The 22,515-nt window shown below is 41.8% G+C and overlaps 1 protein-coding gene across 2 annotated transcripts in view; it reads left to right on the top strand.

Annotated features, from left to right (window-relative positions):
- The first annotated feature begins 1,234 nt into the window (after nucleotides 1-1,234).
- The window catches only part of lhfpl6 (LHFPL tetraspan subfamily member 6), a 169,627-nt gene continuing 148,346 nt past the window's right edge, over nucleotides 1,235-22,515 (top strand). The window contains exons 1-2 of one of the 2 annotated variants that reach the window (XM_080197499.1): nucleotides 1,235-1,583; nucleotides 2,063-2,587. In XM_080197499.1, coding sequence (XP_080053625.1) covers nucleotides 2,200-2,587 — 388 coding nt within the window. In that variant the 5' untranslated portion in view covers nucleotides 1,235-1,583; nucleotides 2,063-2,199. Of the gene's footprint in view, nucleotides 1,584-2,062; nucleotides 2,618-22,515 lie in introns of both variants that reach the window. The other variant, XM_080197497.1, reaches the window with a different exon arrangement.

The following is a 22,515-nucleotide window of genomic DNA, read 5'->3' as shown; positions in this document are numbered from 1 at the left end:
GGTATTTGTCAGAGTTTTCTGTTTTGTTCACTCACTGTGAGATTGATTAGGTTTTTCTCTCAAGGAGAGTCTTGATGTCTCTGACAGCACTCTTGCAGTAACAATGTTGGTGCTAGCGGGATTGACCTGTTAACAGAGAGAGGGAGAGAAAGTTGAGCCTGGGCCCTCCTGTTTCCTATGTCAGCCATTTTGCAATTTGACCCTAGCCAAGTTGCATTGGCTAGCCATGCACTTTTAACACTCTTGGCCAAAGACTTCCCCGTCTAAATAGAATGAAGAAGGTTCATGCAGAAACTTTGCAGTAGCATGTGGGGACTGTCACCTAACACATTTTGCACTTTAAACAGAGCAGAGTCAGCAATGAGGGAAAGGTAAAATACTGTGGATGCTGGAATCTGAAACATAAACAGAAAATGCTGGAAAATTTCAACAGGTCTGACAGCATCTGTGGGGAGAGAATCGAGCCAACATTTCAAGTCAGGATGATTCTTTGTTAGACCAATGATGGAACCTGGTTACTTTGGGTCAAAACTGAAAGGGCAAAGCAAAGTATGATTCATTCACTATCCAAGTATGCACAACTCATTCACTCTGCAATAATCCTGCAATCAAATATGAATTCACTACACAATGTATGTACAGTCAATGATTCATTCACTACCCCAAGTGGACACAATTTATTTACTCTGCAATAATTCTACAATCGAATAAGAATTCAATGCACAATAAATGTACTCTCTATGATTCATTTACTGCACACAAGTGCACACAAAAACTCACTCACTCTGCAATAAGCCTACAATCAAATATGAGTACTTAATAAATGTACAATGATACAGTCACTACACAGCTATAATGGACCGAGTGGCCTCTTCAGCGTTGTGCGATACCGCTATTGAGATTATCAGGGATGGAAGTGGGCTCGCAGCTTTATTACTTCTTACTCCGCTGGGATGGTTACTGTGGCTGTACGTGACTTTTTATACACATAAAAACGCGAGGAGGCTCTTTCTCTCGATATAACTACATTCTGCACCCTCACCTTTCCTTCTCCTTTGTCTGTATAGCGCGCAAGAAACAAATACTTTTCACTGTATCCCAACGCATGTGACAATAATAAATTAAACCATGTATATAAAGTGCATGTGTTCCCTGTGAGTGATTTGGTGGGCGGGTGGTTGGTTGGTTGTAGGCGGGGATTTCTCTTGGAGTTTGTGTGTGTGATTGACCGAGCCGGGCTGAGCTGACAGGAACATTCATTCCCCCCCTCTCTCTCTCTCTCTCAGTCTCTGTGGCTCCTCGGAATGTGTGTGGAGAACATTTCCTGTCGGAATTGCGGTGGAATAGAAGCGGTCCATTGAGCCACAGTGGGCGAGGACTTACTCGGGAGGAAGGGGTGGGGGTGTTGCTAAGGTTGCTGCTTCAGGGAGAGATCCGGGAGACAGACAGAGAGAGAGAAAGAAACAGGGAGAGGATCCCCTTTTGGACACCAGGATCACAGCGGAGCCAGCCAGCTCGTCTTGGAGGGGAAGTTCTTTGCAAAACTAAATCTGTTCGGATCTCAGGGAGATTTCCAGAAAGATGTAAGTAACAATGTGATTTCATCATTGGGTGAAATGCCACCTTCTTTGGGATACTTACAGCCACGTTGAGATATTTTCCACCAGCCCAGGTTCATGAGAATAGAGAATAAGTATTAAACAATCCCAGATAAACATCTTTCAAGTTTTGTTTTTATTAACTTGTTGTCTGGAGTGACATTGAAGAGTTTTATCCCGGATGGTGGAAATTCCCGAAACAATCTTAGCTTCAGGTTGACTTGTTATCGGATCATTTAGTCCGAATTCACATCCTCTGGTTTGTAGAAGTTGACTAAAGATTCGCTTCCCTGCTGCTTAGGGGGCTGCTGTCAGATTCCAGGGAGAGGGTATTTCAGACACACTTGGAGATAAAAGGGTTGGGAGACATTCCCACTTGGACAGCCCTGGCACAGAGTGCAAGTGGGAACTTTTTACAACAGAAAGCCTCCCCAGTGTAATAAACTGTCCGGTTTGCCCCACAGAGCTTGTCAGAAGGACGGGATGATGTGCAAGGGCTGGCCGCCTGCTTTGCGAGCTCTCCGCCGAAGTTGAATGGATTGAGCAAGTGGATTGAGGGTGGACGGCAGAGTGGGCTGCGACCGCCCGGGGAAGGAGAGAGATGTCTTCCAGCCTGACCTGTGCCGGGATGCTGTGGGCGATGCTGTCCCTGCTATGTGCTGGCGCCTCCTGCACCGGCTTCTTCATGCCCTACTGGTTGCTGGGCTCCCAGCTCGGCAAGCCGGTCAGCTTCGGTGTGTTCCGCCGCTGCACCTACCCGGTGCGCCAGGAGGGCCAGCTGCAGTCGGTGGTGATGGTGGAGCAGTGTGGCCGCTACGCCTCTTTCCTGGGCATCCCCAGCCTGGCCTGGAAGATCTGCTCGGTGGTGACCGGGGTGGGCTGCGGTCTCCTCCTGCTGGTGGCGCTCACCGCCCTGATGGGCTGCTGTGTCTCTGAACTCATCTCTCGGACAGTGGGCAGGGTGGCTGGAGGCATTCAGTTCGTGGGAGGTGAGTGCCTTCAACTTAATTCATATCTATGTGAGTGTGCACTAAGTATTCCCAGCCATCCTTTTAATTGCTTCTTGAATATATGCTGTATAATTTAGTTAACTGCAGATTAGCTTCCCTGCTGTCATCAGACTTTTGAATGGACCTATTATATATTAAGTTGATCTTTCTTTACACCCTAACTATGATTGCAACACTGTATTCTGCACCCTCTCCTTCTCTATGAACGGTATGCTTTGTATAACGCGCGCAGGAAACAATACTTTTCACTGTATACTAATATATGTGACAACAATATATCAAATCAAGCAAGAATTGGTGCCCCCCCCCCCCCCACAGCGCGTTTATGGACTGATAGTTCGATGTTTTTGATTTGATTTATTATTGTCGCATATATTAGGATAGAGTGAAAAGCATTGTTTCTTGCTGGTGATAGAGACTTTAGACTTGATTTATTATTGTCGCATGTATTGGGATAGAGTGAAAAGTATTGTTTCTTTGAGCTATGCAGACTTTTGATTTGATTTATTATTGTCACATGTATTGCGAGCTATACAGACAAAACATACTATTCACATATTTCCAAGGGGAGAAGGAAAGGAGAGGGTGCAGAATGTGGAGTTGCAGTTACATACAGGGCAAGGAGAAGGATCAGCTTACTACAGGGCCATTCAAAAGTCTGATGGCAGCAGTGAAGAAACTGTTCTTGAGTGGGTTGGTACATGTTTTCAGGCATTTGTATCTTTTTCCTGATGGAAGAAGGTTTGAGAATAAGCATCAAATGCATCTGGAACAAATGTACAGCGAAGCCCTCCTTACGCGCCCAGGCGATGCTCTGGATTTGAGTTGCAATAATCACAATGTCGGTAATAAACGGCACGTCGAGCAGCATTCATAGACATTCATATAGCTCCTTCATTTCCAGTTATCCTTGCCTTCACGGACAAGGTTAATTTTCCTCCACAATTTCTCTCTGCTAATAGAAGTTTGTCTGCATTGGTTAGTGATGTCCTAAGTGTTTAGCTTAGCAGAAAGATGTGTTGGCACCGGCAGGATTTGAGCAGCTAATATAGACTGACAAGTCAGAGCAGAGCTGAGGGACTGTTACATTATTAGAGATGTTTTCTTTTAGATGTGCCTTTGTCAGGTGTGTATGTGTGTGTGTGAATGACCCAGTGTTACTATTCCAATAAAGAACAGGCCAGTCCTCAAGAACATAAGAAATAGGAGCAGGAGTAGGCCATCTAGCCCTTCGAGCCTGCCCCGCCATTCAATAAGATCATGGCTGATCTGTCGTGGCTCAGTTCCACATTCCCGCCCTCTCCCCATAACCCTTAATCCCCTCGCTTATCAAAAACCCATCAACCCGCGTCTTAAAAATATTTAGCGAGGCAGCCTCCACCACCTCAACGGGCAGAGAATTCCAGAGATTCACCACCCTTTGAGTGAAGAAGTTCCTCCTCAACTCCGTGCTAAACCGCCCCCACTTTATCTTGAGGCTGTGCCCCCTAGTCCTACTGTCCTTTCTGAGCGGGAAGAGTCTCTCCACCTCTATCCTGTCCATCCCATTCAACATCTTATATGTCTCAATGAGATCTCCCCTCATTCTTCTAAACTCTAATGAGTACAAGCCTAGTTTATTCAGCCTCTCCTCATAGCTCAACCCCCTCAACTCCGATATCAGCCTAGTAAACCTCCTCTGCACTCCCTCCAAGGCCAAAATATCCTTGTGTAAGTATGGCGACCAAAACTGCACACAGTACTCCAGCTGCAGCCTCACCAATGCCCTATACAGCCGCAGCAAGACCTCCCTACTTTTATATTCAATCCCCCTCGCTATGAAGGCCAGCATCCCATTAGCCTTCCTGACCACCTGCTGCACCTGCAGGCTGGGTTTTTGCGACTCGTGCACAAGGACCCCGAGGTCCCTCTGCACCGTCGCCTGCTGCAGTTTTTCGCCACGTAAGTAATAGTCCTTCCTACCATTATTCCTACCAAAGTGGACCACCTCGCACTTGCCAACATTAAATTCCATTTGCCATTTCCTGGCCCATTCGCCCAGCCTATCTAGATCCTTCTGCAGACTCTCCACACCCTCCGCACAATTTGCCGTTCCACCAATCTTGGTGTCATCAGCAAATTTTGACACCATACACTCGGTTCCCTCCTCCAGATCATCTATATAAATGGTAAATAGCTGAGGCCCCAGCACCGACCCCTGGGGCACTCCACTAGTCACCAACCGCCAATCCGAATAGCACCCATTAACCCCCACTCTCTGCCTCCTATTTGACAATCAATCCTCTATCCACGCTAACACCCTACCCCCAACTCCATGCCCCCTTACCTTCTGCAATAACCTCTTGTGAGGTACCTTGTCAAACGCCTTCTGAAAATCAAGAAAGACCACATCCACCGCCCTAGACACATCCTCATAGAACTCCAATAAATTTGTCAGATGTTCCTGGTCAAAATGTACTTTCAACCAACATCAATAAAACAGATTATCTTCACAGGATGGTTGCAGCATTGCAAGAGGCCATTCAACCCTTTTTGTCTGTGTTGGCTCTCTAAAAGAACAGTTCACCTACTGTCACTCCCTCACCATAGCCCTGCACATTGGTTCATTAGGTGAAATGGAACAATGTCTTATTGAACACCTTGATTAAACCCATCTCCACCTTACTCTCAGACAGTGAATTCCAAATCCTAACCACTTGCTGCCTGAAAATCACATTGTTGCTTTTGTCAATTAACTTAAATTTGTGCTAATTAACTTAAATGTGTGCCCTTTTATTCTCAACTCTTCCGATAATGGGAATAGTTTTTCTTTCGATCTACTCTTTCCAGGCCCCCCATAATTTTGCATACTTCTGTCAAATTTCCTCTCAAGCCTTTCTTCTCCAAGTAAAACAATCCCAACTTCTCCAATCAATCTATGTAGCTCAGAACCATTCTTGTGAATCCTTTCCGCACTCCCTTTAATGCCATCTTATTGATGTTCAATTTTACTGGGTAAATTGACAGCCTTGTTTGCCTACAACACAACAGACATGGTGTTTTGAAAGCAATTCATTACTTTTGAAGTGCATTGGGATGTCCTGAAGGCATGAAAATCATTTTTATAATGCAATATTATTGTTTCTTCATACATTGGGAATAACTTTAATGGAGAGAAACCTTCGGCGTCCAATAGTTTCAGTCACATTTAGTAAGACAGATGGTAACACTGCTGAAAAGTGTGAAATGGGACCGTCAAACTGAATAGCAGTTTTACTAAAGTTGGTTTGATCAGGACTGGGAATAAATCATGAACAAATAGAACCATAGAATCTCCACAGTGCAGAAGGAAGCCATTTAGCCCATCAAGCCTGTACCAACAACAGTCCCACCCAGGCCCTGCCTCCACAACTCTGTTGCTTCCCCTGACGTTAAGGGACAATTTAGTGTGGCCAATCCACCTAGCCTGCACGCAGACACAGGGAGAATGGGCAAACATCACACAGAGAGTTGGCGGAATTGAACCCAGGTCCCTGGTGCTGTAAGGCAGCTGTGCTAACCACTATACCATTGAATAGAGATTGACTAAGTTGGGAAGAACATTGTCCTTTAGGGACTGGATGATGCCAGATCTAGGCAGACACTCTGATTCCTAAAGGATGGCTTCAGCAATTGCCTTGCATTTTCATTGCATTTGAAAGCAGGTTTGCTAATATCTGATTTTGATCAAAACGGAAAGGAAAACAATTGTGCACTCAATAATAAAGTTTTGAAATAAGTTTTTGTGCAGCAGAGTTACACCAAACTGAAAACTCCAATGTTGATACAGAAATAGCACAGACTGCAAACACCATTATGTCTGGTTGTGGACAGAATTACATGGGTACAGACAGCTTGAGGTCAGCTGAAGCCTAACACTGTGGTTATGTGCAGTAGATTGCAACCTGCAGAAGCACATGTAAGGTCACAGCATGGAACTTTGATGCAGAATTGCCAATTATTCTCACGATCGCGTCGGTTTTCTTCCAAGTTTATTTGTTGGTGTCAAAGGTTTAGAAAGATTTGAAGTTTATTAGTGTCACAAATAGGCTTATATTAACATTCAATGAAATTTCTGTGAAAATCCTCTTGTGGCCACACTCTACTGCCTGTTCGGGTACACTCATGGAGAAGTTACTATGACCAATGCACCGAACCTGCACGCCTTTCAGATTGTGGGAGGAAACCCACGCAGACACAGGGAGAACGTGCAGACTCTGCAGTGACAGCGACCCAAGCCAGGAATCGAACTGGGGTCCCTGGTGCCGTGAGGCAGCAATGCTAATCACTGTGCTACCACTGTTGCCCCCATCTCTCCAAAACTCCAATAAAATGCTATCCTTCAATGTTAAATAATGGATTTGATATGTATTCCTGCATGCAGGCTGCCGAGACAGCGTACAAGCAACACATCTACAAGTATGTTATAATCATCCTTGTGATTATTAATTGATAAGATCATCTTATTGGACCTGATGTCTGTGAAGCTTCAAAACATTTTTCTCCATCCCCCCCTAATTTTCTTACTTCCTTTTCCAAAGGCCCTGACTAGTGATTGTTTATCATTCTGTTGGTGCTGCCTGCCCTATGACACCTTAGGCAAGTGGATTATTTTCACATGTGAGCCAAACAGTTAGCAGCAAGAACTCTGACAAATCTTTCTGATATTTCGTCTAGAGATACTGAACTAAATTATAATATTCCAACCATCATCTCCTGTGGTCACCGTGGTTTAGTACTATAGCAAGTGATATATTCACCCTCTAAACATTTTTGGGGGAACTGCGCTTTAATTGTCATTTTAGAAGCTCAATATCATCAGATTAAGTTGCACTACAGTGTCAGTTTGACACTGATGTATATTAAATAAAATCATATTTCCACTGTTAAAGGAAAAGTCATATCACAATACAAATTAAACCAATCCTGAGCTTCAAAAATGGCAAAAACACTATGGAAATACAATTCTCCTTCCCTCTGTAAAAATCCAAATGCCAATCATTGCCACTTTGATTACAAATGATCAGTAAAATTTTTCTTTAGATTCATTGTGGGACATGGCTGTCGCTGGTTGGCCAGCATTTCTTACCCATGCTTAATTGCCCAAGCACAGTTGAGAGTCAACCACATTGCTGTGGCTCTGGAGTCACATGTAGACCAGACCAGGTAAGGACAGCAGATTTCCTTCCCTAAAGAACATTAATGAACCAGATGGATTTTCCTGACAATCAACAATGGTTTCATGATCACTAGTGGATTCTTAATTCCAGATATTTTTTATTGAATTCAAATTCTAATATTTGCCGTAGTGGGATTCAATCCACATTGCCAGAACATTAGGTGAGTTTCTGGATTGATAGTCCAGCAATAACGCCACTATTCACCATTGCTTTCCTTGATAGTGAATAGTGAATCTCAATAATATTTTTATATTAAAATAAATTAACAGCACTTCCTGTCTGGTGAATGAGAATGTGATTTTCATTTTGAAAAGCACAGTTGGCCTGGTTGTAGTTGATTTGCAAGCAATTCTGTTCCATTCAGTCTCGTTCCCAATATTTGTGCTGGAGGATTAATGACAATGGGTGATACTTATTGTTTATGTTGCTGTTTCCGCTGCGACTGCCAAAGTTGGATTCAGCTGGGCAGACAGTTGACCTTTAAGCTTAGTTTTGCATTGGGTTAAATCAGCAACGGAACTTTATTGTGTTCTTTTGAACAGGCTGGTTTGTAACACTGCCCTCTCATCTCAGCATCATTTTTTCTTCCATTTGCTACACCTTTGAGATTTGAATGCCTTAGTATTCATATTGTGCAATGAAAATATCCAAAAAGGTGGTCAAAGTTGATAGATTACAGAACTAAGAAAGGGAAATGAATTACTTAACATCCAAGTATAATTACATTGGTGCAACTGATGTACAATTAAAAATTAATCTGGACCTCTTGTGGGGGCGTAGGTTATAAACTCTCTTTCAAGCTTTGATAAGGATGGATTTTAGAGTTTAGTTTGCATAGGATTTGCACGAATATGGATCAGAACTCCTGTTCTATCCCAAAAAAATTTATTCAAATACAAAAGAATGGAAGAAATCAGACGTTGCTCTTGAGGTTAAAGAGATCAAGGGATATGGGGAGGAAGGCAGGATCAGGACATTGAATTTAATGATCAGCCATGATCAAAATGAATGACAGAGCAGACTTGAAGGACCGAATGGCCTATTCCTGCTTTTTTTAAATGTTTCTGTGATAGATAAGAAGAGGTGGCAATTCAGGCTGATGCGAGACAAAGTAAAGAGATGGGTCATGGCATTCAGATAATTGCTTATTAACAGATTTTGTTAATTTTAAAACTGGATAGAATCCAAGATCATTACAAGTGATGCATTCACATTCCTCCTGTGGATGTAGCCAGGCACTAACAAATTAGAAATTTGACTGTCAGTAAACGTGTATGTAGGTTAATGAACAACCCAGCATTAACCAGATGACACTGTTGTATTTTTTTACAATTCAGCAAAAGGTATTCATTTCATTTCTTCACTTTTATTGCATTTTCACTCTGATGATCACACAGAAAAGTGTGCACACTGAAAAGAATACAGGAAAATAAGCGTAGTTCACTAGAAAAAATGTTAATTATTTGGCAACACTGCATGAGTTAGGAAGAAGATTCAAGTTAGAATGGACTGCAATGACTTTTCATAATAGCATCAAGTTATATTTTAGATTGAAGCAACATTTAATATGTATTGTGTATGGTATTGAGATGTGATGTCATGAGTTGATGCTAGTCTTTTCAATAATTTGTTTTGTAATGACTGTTGCTAGGTATCGCTATACATTGTATTAATAGAACACACATCTCAAAATCTGCAAATGGTGATCCCTGTGGATTCATTTAAGAAAGGTTCCTTCTAAATAAATATCTTACAAGATGTATTATGCACACAGTATATGGTACTTATTTGTGCAATAGCTTTGCAAATCTTGTGAATTTGTGGCAGGAATTCAGGAACTGGTGGAAAGCCATTGACTTTGATTGAATTTCAGAGTTAAAAACTCCCACTGCTTGACCTCAGAACTATTTAGAGCTTTAAAGCATGAGATTTGCACCAGGCCAGTGTAAGTGCCTGATCTGAATTTCCTGCTGACTTTAGTTGGAAATCGAAACGCCTTGAATGCATTGCAAAGGGAATTTAATACATTGCAGCCCATGAATTGACTCAGGCAGTCTCCTCTATAAGGCCTGTGGGGAATATCATGTTCAGTTTGTGCCACGCTGCAGGGCTCAAAGTATAAATTGGATTTAAGTCTAGCAGGCAGTACAATGGGATGATACAGCAGTCTGCAAGTTACCCTGATATATTTATAGCCAATGTTGGAGACAGTTCAAAATTGTAGCCTTGAGGCATTCCCCCCAATAGAAGGGAGCTGAGGGACTATGCTATAACACATGTTAATGATTTATAAATGGCTGCCATATGTCTAGTTCAGTCCTTCCGGGTGTTGATTCCATATCAATTATTAGAGAAAAAACATTCACTTTAGCTGGAGGTTTTTCTAAAGAGGAAGGAGCAGCAGTGGTGGTGACAAAACTGATTTAACAGGGGTGTGCTGTTATGAGACCCGAATCTTGCACCAATATTTTTGCCTCTCCATTGCTTTGGAGTGAGCTGAGAATTTCTGATTTCTAAACCTGTGTTTACAGCACAAGATCACATTCAGATTTCAACAAAGTTGTGTTGACTTGATGCATTTTTGAATGTCTGCTGCCCTCGTCCATTTCCAGTACTAAGCAGCATCAAATATGGCTGAGTCCTGATTTTTTGAAAAGCACAATAGAAGATTTGCATGCGACAGTTTATACAAATACGGAATAGAATTCAGAGATCAGTAATAAAGGATTTATGCCATTTATATTAGCATCTGAGAACTGATGGTGATAGTGCAAATTCAGAACTTTTGCTCAGTAGCTTAGCAATTCATTACATCTTTCCCTTCTTTGCATGATTAACTCAAGTACCAATTTACCTCTTGTTATTTCCTCTGTGTGTCTCTATATGAATTAATCAGTTATTAGCATAATAAACATTGCCCTTTGGATTGTCCTTACATTGCAGTCTTCTCTCCTCTTTAAACCAGGAGCAATTAAAGTTACTAGCACCAGAACACACTACCATATGAAATAAACCCAGAATGAAGGTTAACAGAGAAGCAAAGAACTTTGTTATCTCGTTGCTTCATGCTATTCCTCACATTCCTTCAATATAGTTCAAAAATAGGAATGTAAATGGGCTAAGGGATTTCTATGTGTGCCTGATTTCCCAATGGTTATTTCAGTGGAGATCACTTATTTTAATGAAATTAAGAGCTCCATTCTCAATTTTGCATAATTATGGGAAGCCAGTGTATGCTTGTGTGTGTGCATGCACACTTACCTATCTGACTTTCAGGCAGCTGGATGTATGAAAATATATCTCCAACTGTATTCATACCATGATTATTTGCTAGCTTAACCTTTACCAAAATTCTGTGATGTTGTAACTATAAAGAACACCCTAAAGAAGCTATGCAAACTGGTGGCAAAAAAAAACAGTTTTGAAAACTGGTTACTGAAGCTCATCCCATTTATTTCAATGAATCTGTGCATTGGAATGTTTGAAAACATTGAAATAGAGGGTATGGGACAGATTGAGTGTGGAGGAAGGGGTGATTTTGCCAGAACTGGGTCATGAAGGTCATTAGTCAGCAGGGATTTCACAGCAGAAGCCGACTGCTGAGCATCGTACAATGCATATTTCAGTTCTGATCTGATGCATGAAAGTTTGAGCTGTGTTGGCAGCCAAAGTGCATGTCCTTGACTTCATTTTGCTATTACTTTTCCACAAAATCATGTCCAGTCACCTTAATGGCTCTCTCCATGGCATCTCCTTCTCTTTAACTCAAGTTGGCAGACCGTGATCTAAGCGCTTGGCAGGGGTCATTAGATTTGATTGGAGTTAGCTCTCGGCTCTTTATGGTTTAATGGTATTTCAGTCTTTGTGACTCGGGTATTTGTACTCCTTCAGGCAATCTCATTTTGTGAACTAGTCAAGTAGAACTGAAAGTATATGTTAAATGCTTAGGAGGTTGTCTCTAAAATCTCAATTTCATCCATGTCGATTAATTTTTGCCCTCTATCGCAAGCATTCACTTTAGGTATTTTGGGCATTCCTGATAAATATGTTTATACTTGCTTTCTTTCCCAGGCAACTTTCTCTGACAGGTATCTCTGCACTTACTAGGAGTCTACTCTTTGGGGATTCCTTGGTATCAGCCTTGGCTCAGTGGGCGCACAGCCCTACCTTTAAAACCAGAGGATGTGATTCTCAAACAGAGACTAGTCTAGTTTGGCAGCTTAATGCAGCACTGAGGGAATGATGCGCTTTCTGAGATGCTACCTGTCCGATATGTTAACTGGAGGCTCTGTCCACCCTTTTATGTGAAAGCAAAATATTCCATGGCTTTAAGGTGGAGCGACAAAGCTCTCCCAGTATTCAGGTCAATCTTTATCTCAGAACCCACAGCACTAAAAAAAAACTTATCTTGCCTTTATCTAATTCCTTTGAATAGGGCTATGTTGAAGTTGGTTGACATGCTTCCTTATATTACAACAGCGACAAAGCCTCCCTATATTACAACAGCGATAGCACAGTGGTTAGCACTGCTGCTCTTCGACGCCAGGGACCGGGGTTCAATTCTGGCCTTGGGTGACTGTGCAGAGTTTGCACATTCACCCTGTGTCTGTGTGGGTTTTCTCCGGGTCCTCCGGTTTCCTCCCAAGAATGTTTGGGTCATAGAGGTTTACAGCATGGAAATGGGCCTTCGGCCCAACTTGTCCATGCTGCCTTTTTTTTTTAAATCACTAAGCTAGTCACAATTGCCCATGATTGGCCTAAAGCCCTCTAAACCCATCTTATCCATGTAACTGTCTAAATGCTTTTTAAAAGACAAAATTGTACCCATCCCCTCACTAGCACTGGCAGCTTATTCCAGATACTCACCATCTTCTGTGGGAAAAAAAATTGCCCCTCTGGATCCTTTTGTACCTCTCCCCTCTCACAGTAAACCTGTGCCGGCTAATTTTAGACTCCCCTGCCTTTGGGGAAAGAAGTTGACTATCTGGCTGATCTATGCCCCTCATTATTTTATAGACCTCCCTAAGTCTCCTACACTCTAGGGAAAAAGAGTCCCAGTCTAGATGAATTAGCCATTGTAAGTGCACAGGGTTACTGGAATAGGATGTAGGAGAGCATCTGGGTGGAATGCTCTTTTGGAGAGTTGTAATATATACATTACAGACTCGATGGACAGGATGGCCTTGTTCTGCACTGTGGTGCTATGGTTCAAAATCTCTTCATTGGCTGAGACCATCCTGAGGATGTGAAAGGTGCAAGATAAATGCATATATTTTCTTATTGATGCTGGGCACTGCCTGATACATCGGTCAAGGGGCTGTTATTCATGCTGGAGCATCAACGGGCAAGGGGACACCAGTGTCAACCTTAATCCTGCTCTCCTCTGCCTTCCACCACATGTATATACTTTCAGTAAGAGCACTTGTACATTAACCAGAACTGGATTATATTTTTCCTTTCAAAGTCTCAATGCTAATTGTAATGTTCTTAAAACTGCCTTTGCAGAAAATAGCTATTTCAGCACAGGTTGGTGATTAAACTGGGGGCTTTCTGTATGACTCTGCCACTCACTGTATAAACCTGCCTCATTAATCGAAGAAGTGGTTAGATAAATTTCAATTAACATTTTGTCCAATAAGTTATGCATGGGATCTCCTCAGAGAAAGGCAGGAAAGGCCAACAGGAAAACCAAATAATAAGATTAACATTAACTTTCTGGCATTGACAGGCACAATTTACTCTTAATTCAAAGCTTCTTAACTCATATTAGCTGATTGTTACAGCTCAAAATTCCAACATTCTTGTGTTATTTATGTTTCTTAATTCAAATTAAAGCACTGACTTGCACTTATGTAGCACCTTTATCATAGTAAAACATCCTTAGGCACTTCATTGGAGTATTAGATGGGATTAGTCGTAGTTCAGTTGTTTCTTGCATGTTGGTACAGACTCGATGGGCTGAAGGGCCCCTTCTGCACTGTATGATTCTATGATTATCAAACAGAGTCACATGATAGCATATTAGGACAAGTTATTGTAAAATACAAAATTGCTTGTGCAAATAAATAGCTGCAATATCAGCTGGGTATCTAGGGTGACATGGTGGCACAGTGGCTGGCACTGCTGCCTCACAGAGCCAGGGACACAGGTTCAGTTCTGGTCTCGATCATTGCCTGTGTGGAGTTTGCACATTCCCCCCATGCCTGCGTGGATTTCCACTGGGTGCTCTGATTTCCTCCTGCAGTCCAAAGATGTGCAGGTTAGGTGGATTGGCCATGCCAAGTTGCTCTGAGTGTCAGGGAGATTAGCAGGGTAAAAATGTGGGAATATTGGGATTGGCGCCTGGATGGGATTGTGGCTGGTGCAGACTCAATGGGCCAAATGGTCTCTTTCTGCACTATAAGGATTTTATTAGAAGTAGATTATACTTGAAATAGGCCACCTGTTTATCCTATTTGTGGTAGCACTGAGGGAGTGAAAGGCATGGAAAAAGTAAATTCCAGGTTTTTGGTGCAAAGAGGGAGCATGGATGGAGGATCAATAAAAAAACAATTTAAAGTCCATGTATATTTGATCGTGTGGACTGAGGGTTCTCAGAAGGGAGCTGCAGGCGGTCAGAGGAAAGCTCAGCTTTGAGCTTGCTCCTTGCTATCCTAGTGCAATTGCCTTTGTGTTTCACTCATTAGGATCACATCTGTAAGATATCAGCCTGTCGCAGACGAGGTACTCTGAATGCAAAGCATTGCAAGTGGGCTAGAATAGAGCAATTAATAGAGAGGCATTGCAAATGTCATAACTAAAACAAGTAAGCATGCAATCAATGAAAACGTCATGGAGCAGGGATCACAGTGACAACATATTTCAACAAACCTGTAGATATCAAGCTGTATACATATTACAGTTTTATTTAATAGTGTTAAAAGAAACTTCAGAATTAAGTACTTCTAAATCACAAGAATTTTAATTTCACAATTTTTGATAACATTGGAATTATTGATTTGCAACATGGACACACAACAGTCGAAATTCCCCAGTCTCTCAAACCCGGCTACCGCTGCCAGCGAGAATGGAAAACTTGGCACAAATTTTCATTCACTGCAGCGGGACTGGAGAATTCCAGCCATGGGCGGGGTCGGGGAATTCCAGCCAACATGTTTGGGTGCCATTCCTTTGTTCGCTGTTTAAATGGAAGGCATTCACCCGTTTAAAATAAGCGGGCCTGCATTTCCTTTTAAACAGAGGACAAGGGATTGTCACATCAACGTACTGAATATTTTGAATGCAAATACCACAAAAACTGTCATTCTTAGGCATGTTAAAAAAATCAGCTACAGCATTACTTGCAGGGGGCAACTATTTGGAGTACATAATTGGAGTATAACGATGAGTTTGCCAACAATAAGTCAGTCTGTGTTATCTTGATCTGGCGCTTTAAAACATTTTTGTCCTATTTAGCCTTTGTCTCAGAACGAACTGGGTGATTGTATAATGTTGCTGTTGCTTTATATGGTCACCCCTGTCCGCGTTTGACTCGTCTCATTGTGAGCCCATCTCCTTTCATCACGCTTCAAAGGATTCACAGATTACAATGCTTCTGTTTTTTTCTCTTTTAATCTTCGGAGTATTTAAAGGAGGGTTTAAAAATCAAACTCCAACCGTAACAAGTCTGAATGCTTTGTTCCTAGAAAACTGACTTTAGAAGTGCCGTGTACTTCTACACTTCACACATCCCAGTTTGTGGTTTAAAGGGAGCATCCTACAGAATTGGTTTTGATGGTGAAAGAGTTGACGTTACTACTAAACTTACATTCTCATTTAAAAGTGCCAGTCTGGAAATTATCACTTGCTATATTGGTGCATGACGCACGACATGTTTTTAGATGTCATTCCTTTGTTCTCTCGCCCATTTAAAATAAGCGGGCCAGCATTTCCTTTAAGCAGTGGACAAAGCATTGTCAAATAAACATGCTGAATGTTTTTAATACAAATACCACAAAAACTGACATTCTAGGCAAAAAAAAACTCAATTACAACATTACTTGCTGGGGGCAACTATTTGGAGTGCAGAAAGAGACCGAATACAGACTGCAGCTGTGCTTTCTAATACAATTTCTCACATAGCACATGGCACAGTGACAGATGCGATACTCACATTATCGAGTCTGTCGCCACAGCTGACCTAGAGGGAGCTGGAACTCAGCAGCGAGTAACTATTTAAAGTATCATCTGACTGGATTAGGGCGCAACATTAACTTAGTTTACAAAAAAAATACACAAAGTGAATAGCACTTCCTTAAAGTATTTGCAATAGTTCAAAGTCAGTTATCTTTGCAATGAGTCTAACTTAAAATATTTGCTTTGCTCTCCCACTGATCTTATGCGGGAGTGTCTGACCTCTTGGAGCAGTGAATCGTATCACTGGGGCTTAAAGTTTGATGAACCATGTCTGATTAAATTGCTTTGGACTCGGGCAGAATTATATCTAAACATTACCTTCAAATCTCACTCTATTTTACTTTTCATGGAACCATTGGATCACGCTATTTAAATCACCTTCATATCTATCTGCCTATTTCTTTCTGCTTGACTTCACGTTTATTTATCTTATTTCTCTTCTTTTACCTCTAGCTGGCTGTAAGCTTCTTCTAAATTTCTTCCTTTCTCTCCATCGTCTTTCTCTGTCCTTTGCTTTTATCCGCCCTGTTTTGCCTGTCTCTGTCTCCTGACCTTTAGTCTTTCTGTTTTCCTAGTTCACTGCTGTCTCTCTTCTTCAATTCTGCCATTTGCTTCTCGTCTGCTCTTTTGTTTTCCTCTTCTTTCTTTTCACTTTTGTTTAATTCTTACTTTCCTCCTGTTAGTGTCAGCGCAATTCTGTGATAGCAGGGGAACCATGTCAGGACACAGGTCAGAGTAAAAACATTATGATCTGATGAGCGGGCCATTGCACACAAGTAGACATTGAGCGAAGGTAGAACTCGCCTCAACTGTGATGGTGTAACTGTCAACTAAGGCAACATGTCAGAGGATCACTGGCACTCTTGGAACTGCAGCTTCAGGACAGGAGGAAGAGAAAAAAACACAAGTGTCCTTTGAGAGTAGCTGATGACATTTAATATGCCGAGATTAATAACATTTTTAAGCACCTGTTTTCCATTATGCAGAGGGTTTATTACATCTTATGTAATTGGATTGTATTGCCCTGCAGTACTCAGAGGGTTAATTAATTCCTGTTAAAGGCCCTTGCTGTTCTCAGGGATGATGGTTGGATTTTTCAAGGATCCATACTACTGTTCAGTTCTTTCCCTGTATGGTGTGCATTGTTGTAGAATATTCAGTTGGTTTATTGTTATACTTTACTCCAGTGGTTAATTGGATGTTAATATAGAAACTAGATGCAGGAATAGGCCATTCAGCCCTTTGAGACTTCTCCACCATTCATTTTGATCATGGCTGATCATTAAATTCAATATCCTGATCCCCCTTCCCCTACCCCGCCTCCAAGTCTCTCAATCCCTTTAGCCCCAAGAGCTATATCTAATTTTTCTTGAAATCAGACAATGTTTTTGCCTCAGTACTTTCTGTAGGATTGAATTCCACACATTCACCACCCTCTGGGTGAAAAAATTTCTCCTCAGTTCTAAAAGGGATCAAGGGATATGAAGGGGAAGGGGAGATCAGGATACTGAATTTAATGGTCAGTCATGATCAAAATGAATAGTGGAGCTGCCTTGATGCCCGAATGTTCTACAGCCCTTTTCCTCAAACTATGACTCCTAGTTCTGGACTCCCTCATCATTAGGAACACTCTTTCTGTTAAATGCCTTTGCTGAGAAATTTTAAGAGGGACAGTCTATTGACCAAATGAAGGCTAAATCTAACAATGGCAAACTTGCATCAGTTGCCAGTATTCAGTATGTGAATAATATACAAAATAGTTCAATTTTTGTTCTGAAGATTGTACTGGATTTGAAGGGCATAATTTAATATAGATGTTGGGGGTTCCAGCCATCAGCTTGGGAGCATCTCACCACCAACCTTGCCTTGGGGGAGGTCATTACAGTGTATCCAAAGCCTCTACTGCATGTTGCATTCCCTTGTCTAGGTATCACATGTTTGCATGAAAGCTCCTTTAATATTAAGTATGCACAAAGTTTATGACTACTACACTGACAAGCTGATAAGACAGCTGAATCACTGTATGTGGTTGTACATCAGACACAACATAACACTTCTTATTGAACTGGAAAATCATTTTAAGTGCTTTACTTCAAGTGACACGTAAATACAATTGTGCTGTCCTGTTAGTCCTTTGATGAATTCCTACATATAGGGCACAGAAGAACAATTTCTGGATGGGAACTGGAAGATTCTTTGTCAGTTTGAATTTTGTCTATGCATGATTTCATTAACAATCAACCACAACATACATCAGTTTTTGTTTAGCACTGATATCGGAATCTATCTTGGTTAATGTTGTCCTCTTGCTACTGTTTCTAAGTTGGTTTGGGGATATAAACTTGTTACAAAGCTTACTTATACATTATACATTATACATTTTATGTGACCAAACTGCTCTGTGCTGGTGTTTGTGCTCCACACAAGTCTCCTAATCTTCTACTTCATTTCACTCTATTAGCATATCTTTCTGTTCCTCTCTAACTCATGTACTTATCAAGCATCCCTTTAAATGCATGCACCTCAACTAAGTTTATTTATTAGTGTCACACGTAGCTTACATTAACAATGAAGTTACTGCAAAAATCCCCTAGTCACCCTACTCCGGGTACACTGAGGGGAGAATTTAGCATGGCAAATGCACCTGACCAGCACGATTGTCAGACTGTAAGAGGAAATCAGACCACCCAGAGGAAACCCACACAGATACAGGGAGAACATGCAGACTCCACACAGACAGTAACTCAAGCCAGAATCGAACCCCAGGTCCCTGGCACTGTGAGGCAGCAATGCTAACCACTGTGCCACCTCCGACTCCATATGATAACAAGTTTCACATTCTAACCACTCGCACAATGTAAAAAACAAATTCTCTTGAATTCTTTAGTTACCATTAAATCCTGTAGTTTGACCAGCATGAGAAAGCAAGGCTTCTATATCTCATCCCGGCTTACCTATGCCAGCTGAGGCTGAACATAATTAGCTTTCCTCTGTTTGCATTTAGAAAATGTTCTAGTGTATTCCTTTCCAGTAATAACATGAAAAGTAATTTCATTTGGCACCAAGCCAACCAAAAAGGTAGACGGTGGCATAGTGGAAATTTCATTGGACTAGTAATGCAGAGGAGGCTAATACCCTGGAGGCACAGCTATGGCACTTAGTGGAATTTAAATTTAGTTAATTAATAAAAATCTGGAATTGAAAGCTAGCTTCAGTAATGCTGCCATAAAACAGTCATCGGTTGTCATAAAGACCCATCTGGCTCTCTCAGGTCCTTTAAGGAAATAATCTACTATCTTTGCCTGCTCTGGCTGACTCCAGACCCACAGCACTGACCTCTGGAATGGCCTAGACCATGGGGAGGGGGTGGCCGAGTGGTATTGTCACTGGACTTGTAATCCAGAGACCTAGGGTGATGCTCTGGGGGGCCTAGGTTCGAATCTTGCCACAGCAGAGGGTGGAATTCAAATTCAGTAATAATCGGAAATGGCCTAGTAAGCCACTCAGTTGTAGCAAACTGCTACAGAAATGTCAAAAAGGAATAAAATCAGATTGATTATTTGGCATTGACTCCAGCACCAGAAACAATAATGGCACACCCAGTCATGTTAACCATGCATAGTCCACCTTATCAACATTTAGGAACTTGTGCCACAGTTAGATTCTAGAAGTTTCCTGGAAATATCAGTATCAGACAAAGGGCAGGTATTTCAGACCATCACCACCACCGTGTCTTTCCAGTGGCAGAGGCGACCCGCCATTGGCTGATGACAGGATCTTCAGGTCCCACACTTCTGTCACCAGGGAACGTATCATGGGGGAGGGGTTGCCATCAGCAGGACTGGAAGATCTTGCCAGTGGGAAGGATAAGTAAGTTTTGTGGCCAAAGTCTAAAGAACTGTATTAGGGGAAAGTGATGATGTAGTGATAATATCATTAAACTAGTAATCCAGAGGGAGCACTTTGTAACCAGGGAAGGTTTAATGTAGAAAACGCAGCGCTACAGGTGTTTTCTACATTAAGGGAGGCAAGGATTCAAATTCTGTCATGGCAGCTGGTGGAATTTACGTTCAATTAATAAAATCTGGAATATAAAGCTGGTATCAGTAATGGTGACCATGAAATTATTATTGATTGTTGTAAAGACCCATCTGGTTTACTGACATACTTTACAGGAGGAAATCTACCACCCTTTCTCCAGTCTGGCCTACAAATGACTCCAGACCCAGGGCAATGTGGTTGACTCTCGACTGAATTCTGAAATGTTCATTGCAAGGGTAAATACGGATGATCAACAAATACTGACTTTGCCAGTGCTACGACCCATGAGAGAATGAAGAGAACTGTGCAGAAGCTGTAATATCTCTGGAGTGCTCCATGTTTTGAGAGCTGGGTTGATTTAATTATAAGCTGCCCCTGAACTCTGCGGTTCTGTTGACCTACAAGTACGAAATTCATGGAAGTACACAGCGAGGACAGATCAGACTAATTGGCCGTTAAATAAGATAAAGCTGTATTTTATTAATTTAAGATCTTTAATGTGTCAATTTAAATTTTGGTTGTTGCTCTTATTTTCGTAATTGTAAAGAATTTTTGAGGGTTCAGCACTGTTTTCTACATTAAACCTTCCCTGGTTACAAAGTGCTCCCTCAGCAGACAGTTTGAATTGTGGACAAGAGCTGCATTTATTGCCCATCCCTTGAGAAGGTGGCGATGAGCCTTCTTTTTGAAGTATTGCACTCCTTGCGTCCTCAGCAGCAAGGTAGAGTTGTCCTGAGTAAGTTGTGCATCCGGTAGGTGGATAGAGTTAGGTTATCATGATAATTAGCCAACATAATTAAAGACCACATGCACCCCGGACATTCTCTCCTCCATCTTCTTCTGTTTGGAAAAAGACACAAAAGTCTGAGGTCCCATACCAACTGACTGAAGAACAGCTTATTTCCTGCTGCTAGTCAGACTTTTGAAGGCACCTACTTTATCATAGAAACCCTGCAGTGCAGAAAGAGGCCATTTGGCCCATCGAATCTGCACCAACCATATTCCCACCCAGGCCCTACCCCCATATCCCTACATATTTTACCCACTAATCCCTCTAACCTACACATCTCAGGACACTAAGGGGCAATTTTTCTTTTAGCATGGCCAATCAACCTAACCCGCACATCTTTGGACTGTAGGAGGAAACCGGAGCACCTGGAGGAAACCCACACAGACATGAGGAGAATGTGCAAACTCTACACAGACAGTGATCCAAGCCTGGAATTGAACCCAGGTCCCTGGTGCTGTGAAGCAGCAGTGCTAACCACTACACTACTATGCCACTTACATAAGAACATAAGAACATAAGAAATAGGAGCAGGAGTAGGCCATCCAGCCCTTCGAGCCTGCCCCGCCATTCAATAAGATCATGGCTGATCTGTCGCTGCTCAGTTCCACTTTCCCGCCCTCTCCCCATAACCCTTAATCCCCTCTCCTATCAAAAACCCATCAACCCGTGTCTTAAAAATATTTAGCGAGGCAGCCTCCACCACTTCAACATTAAGTTGATCTTTCCCTACACCCTTCCTATGACTGTAACACTACATTCTGCAGTCTCACGTTTACTTCTCAATGAATGGTATGCTTTGTCTGTGTAGTGCACAAGAAACAATACTTTTCAGTGTATGCTAATACATGTGGCAATAATAAATCAAATCAAAATATCTTGCTGTCAGGCATTGATGGAATAACGTAGTCCTATTTATATGGTATGCTCCTTAAAGATGTGTGGAAGTGATAGACTGTGTCCAAAATTATATGTTGTGTTGGTGGATTGAATGGAAACATTCGACATAAATCGGTGGATTGAATAGAGGTTTTCTATAGACATTAAGTACTCTCTTCAAGTGGACTGCAGCAGTTTATGAAAGTGGCCCACCACCACCTTCTCAAAGACAATTGGGGATGGGTAATAAATGCTGGACACCAACACCCTTATCCCATGAAAGAAGAAGTAGAAGGAGATGGCATGGAGTTATCCTGGTTATACAGCACTCTCCCACAGGAGGATGAAACAGAATTATCCTGCTTAAGCTATGTACTGTCAACTTAATGAAGTAGAGCAGTCCTGGGCACATCGTGGGTGGAAAAAGTGGAACATATTTATAATACGTAAAACAGTTAATGAGCCCAGAGATGCATATTTGTCCAGCTAGGGATTAATTTGTCAAGGTACAAATTCACTGGGGACTGTGTTTTTTTATTCCTTTTGGTCTTGCTTTGTGGCAGATTGCTTCCCGGTGTATTAAACCCCTTATCATTCATCACTGCTCAATGGAGTAATGAGTATGCTGTCGGCACACTAAACATGCCAAACTTTGGCAAGCTCTAAATTGCAGTCCTGTGACTTTGATTTTCAGCTGGCATTCCTGGATATTTAAAAAATTAATTACATTTGATTGACTCCCTAAATAGCATTAGAGTTAATTACCATATGAAGAACAATCACTACTCCCTTTTAGCTTGTACCTAAAATATTGTGAACAAGTGCTA

Source organism: Carcharhinus amblyrhynchos, chromosome 10 (assembly GCF_965287045.1).
Source record: "Carcharhinus amblyrhynchos chromosome 10, sCarAmb.v2.hapA, whole genome shotgun sequence".
In the NCBI taxonomy this organism is placed as follows: domain Eukaryota; kingdom Metazoa; phylum Chordata; class Chondrichthyes; order Carcharhiniformes; family Carcharhinidae; genus Carcharhinus; species Carcharhinus amblyrhynchos.
The sequence above is the reverse complement of the archived record's forward strand: the minus strand, read 5'-3'. Positions and strand labels throughout refer to the sequence as shown.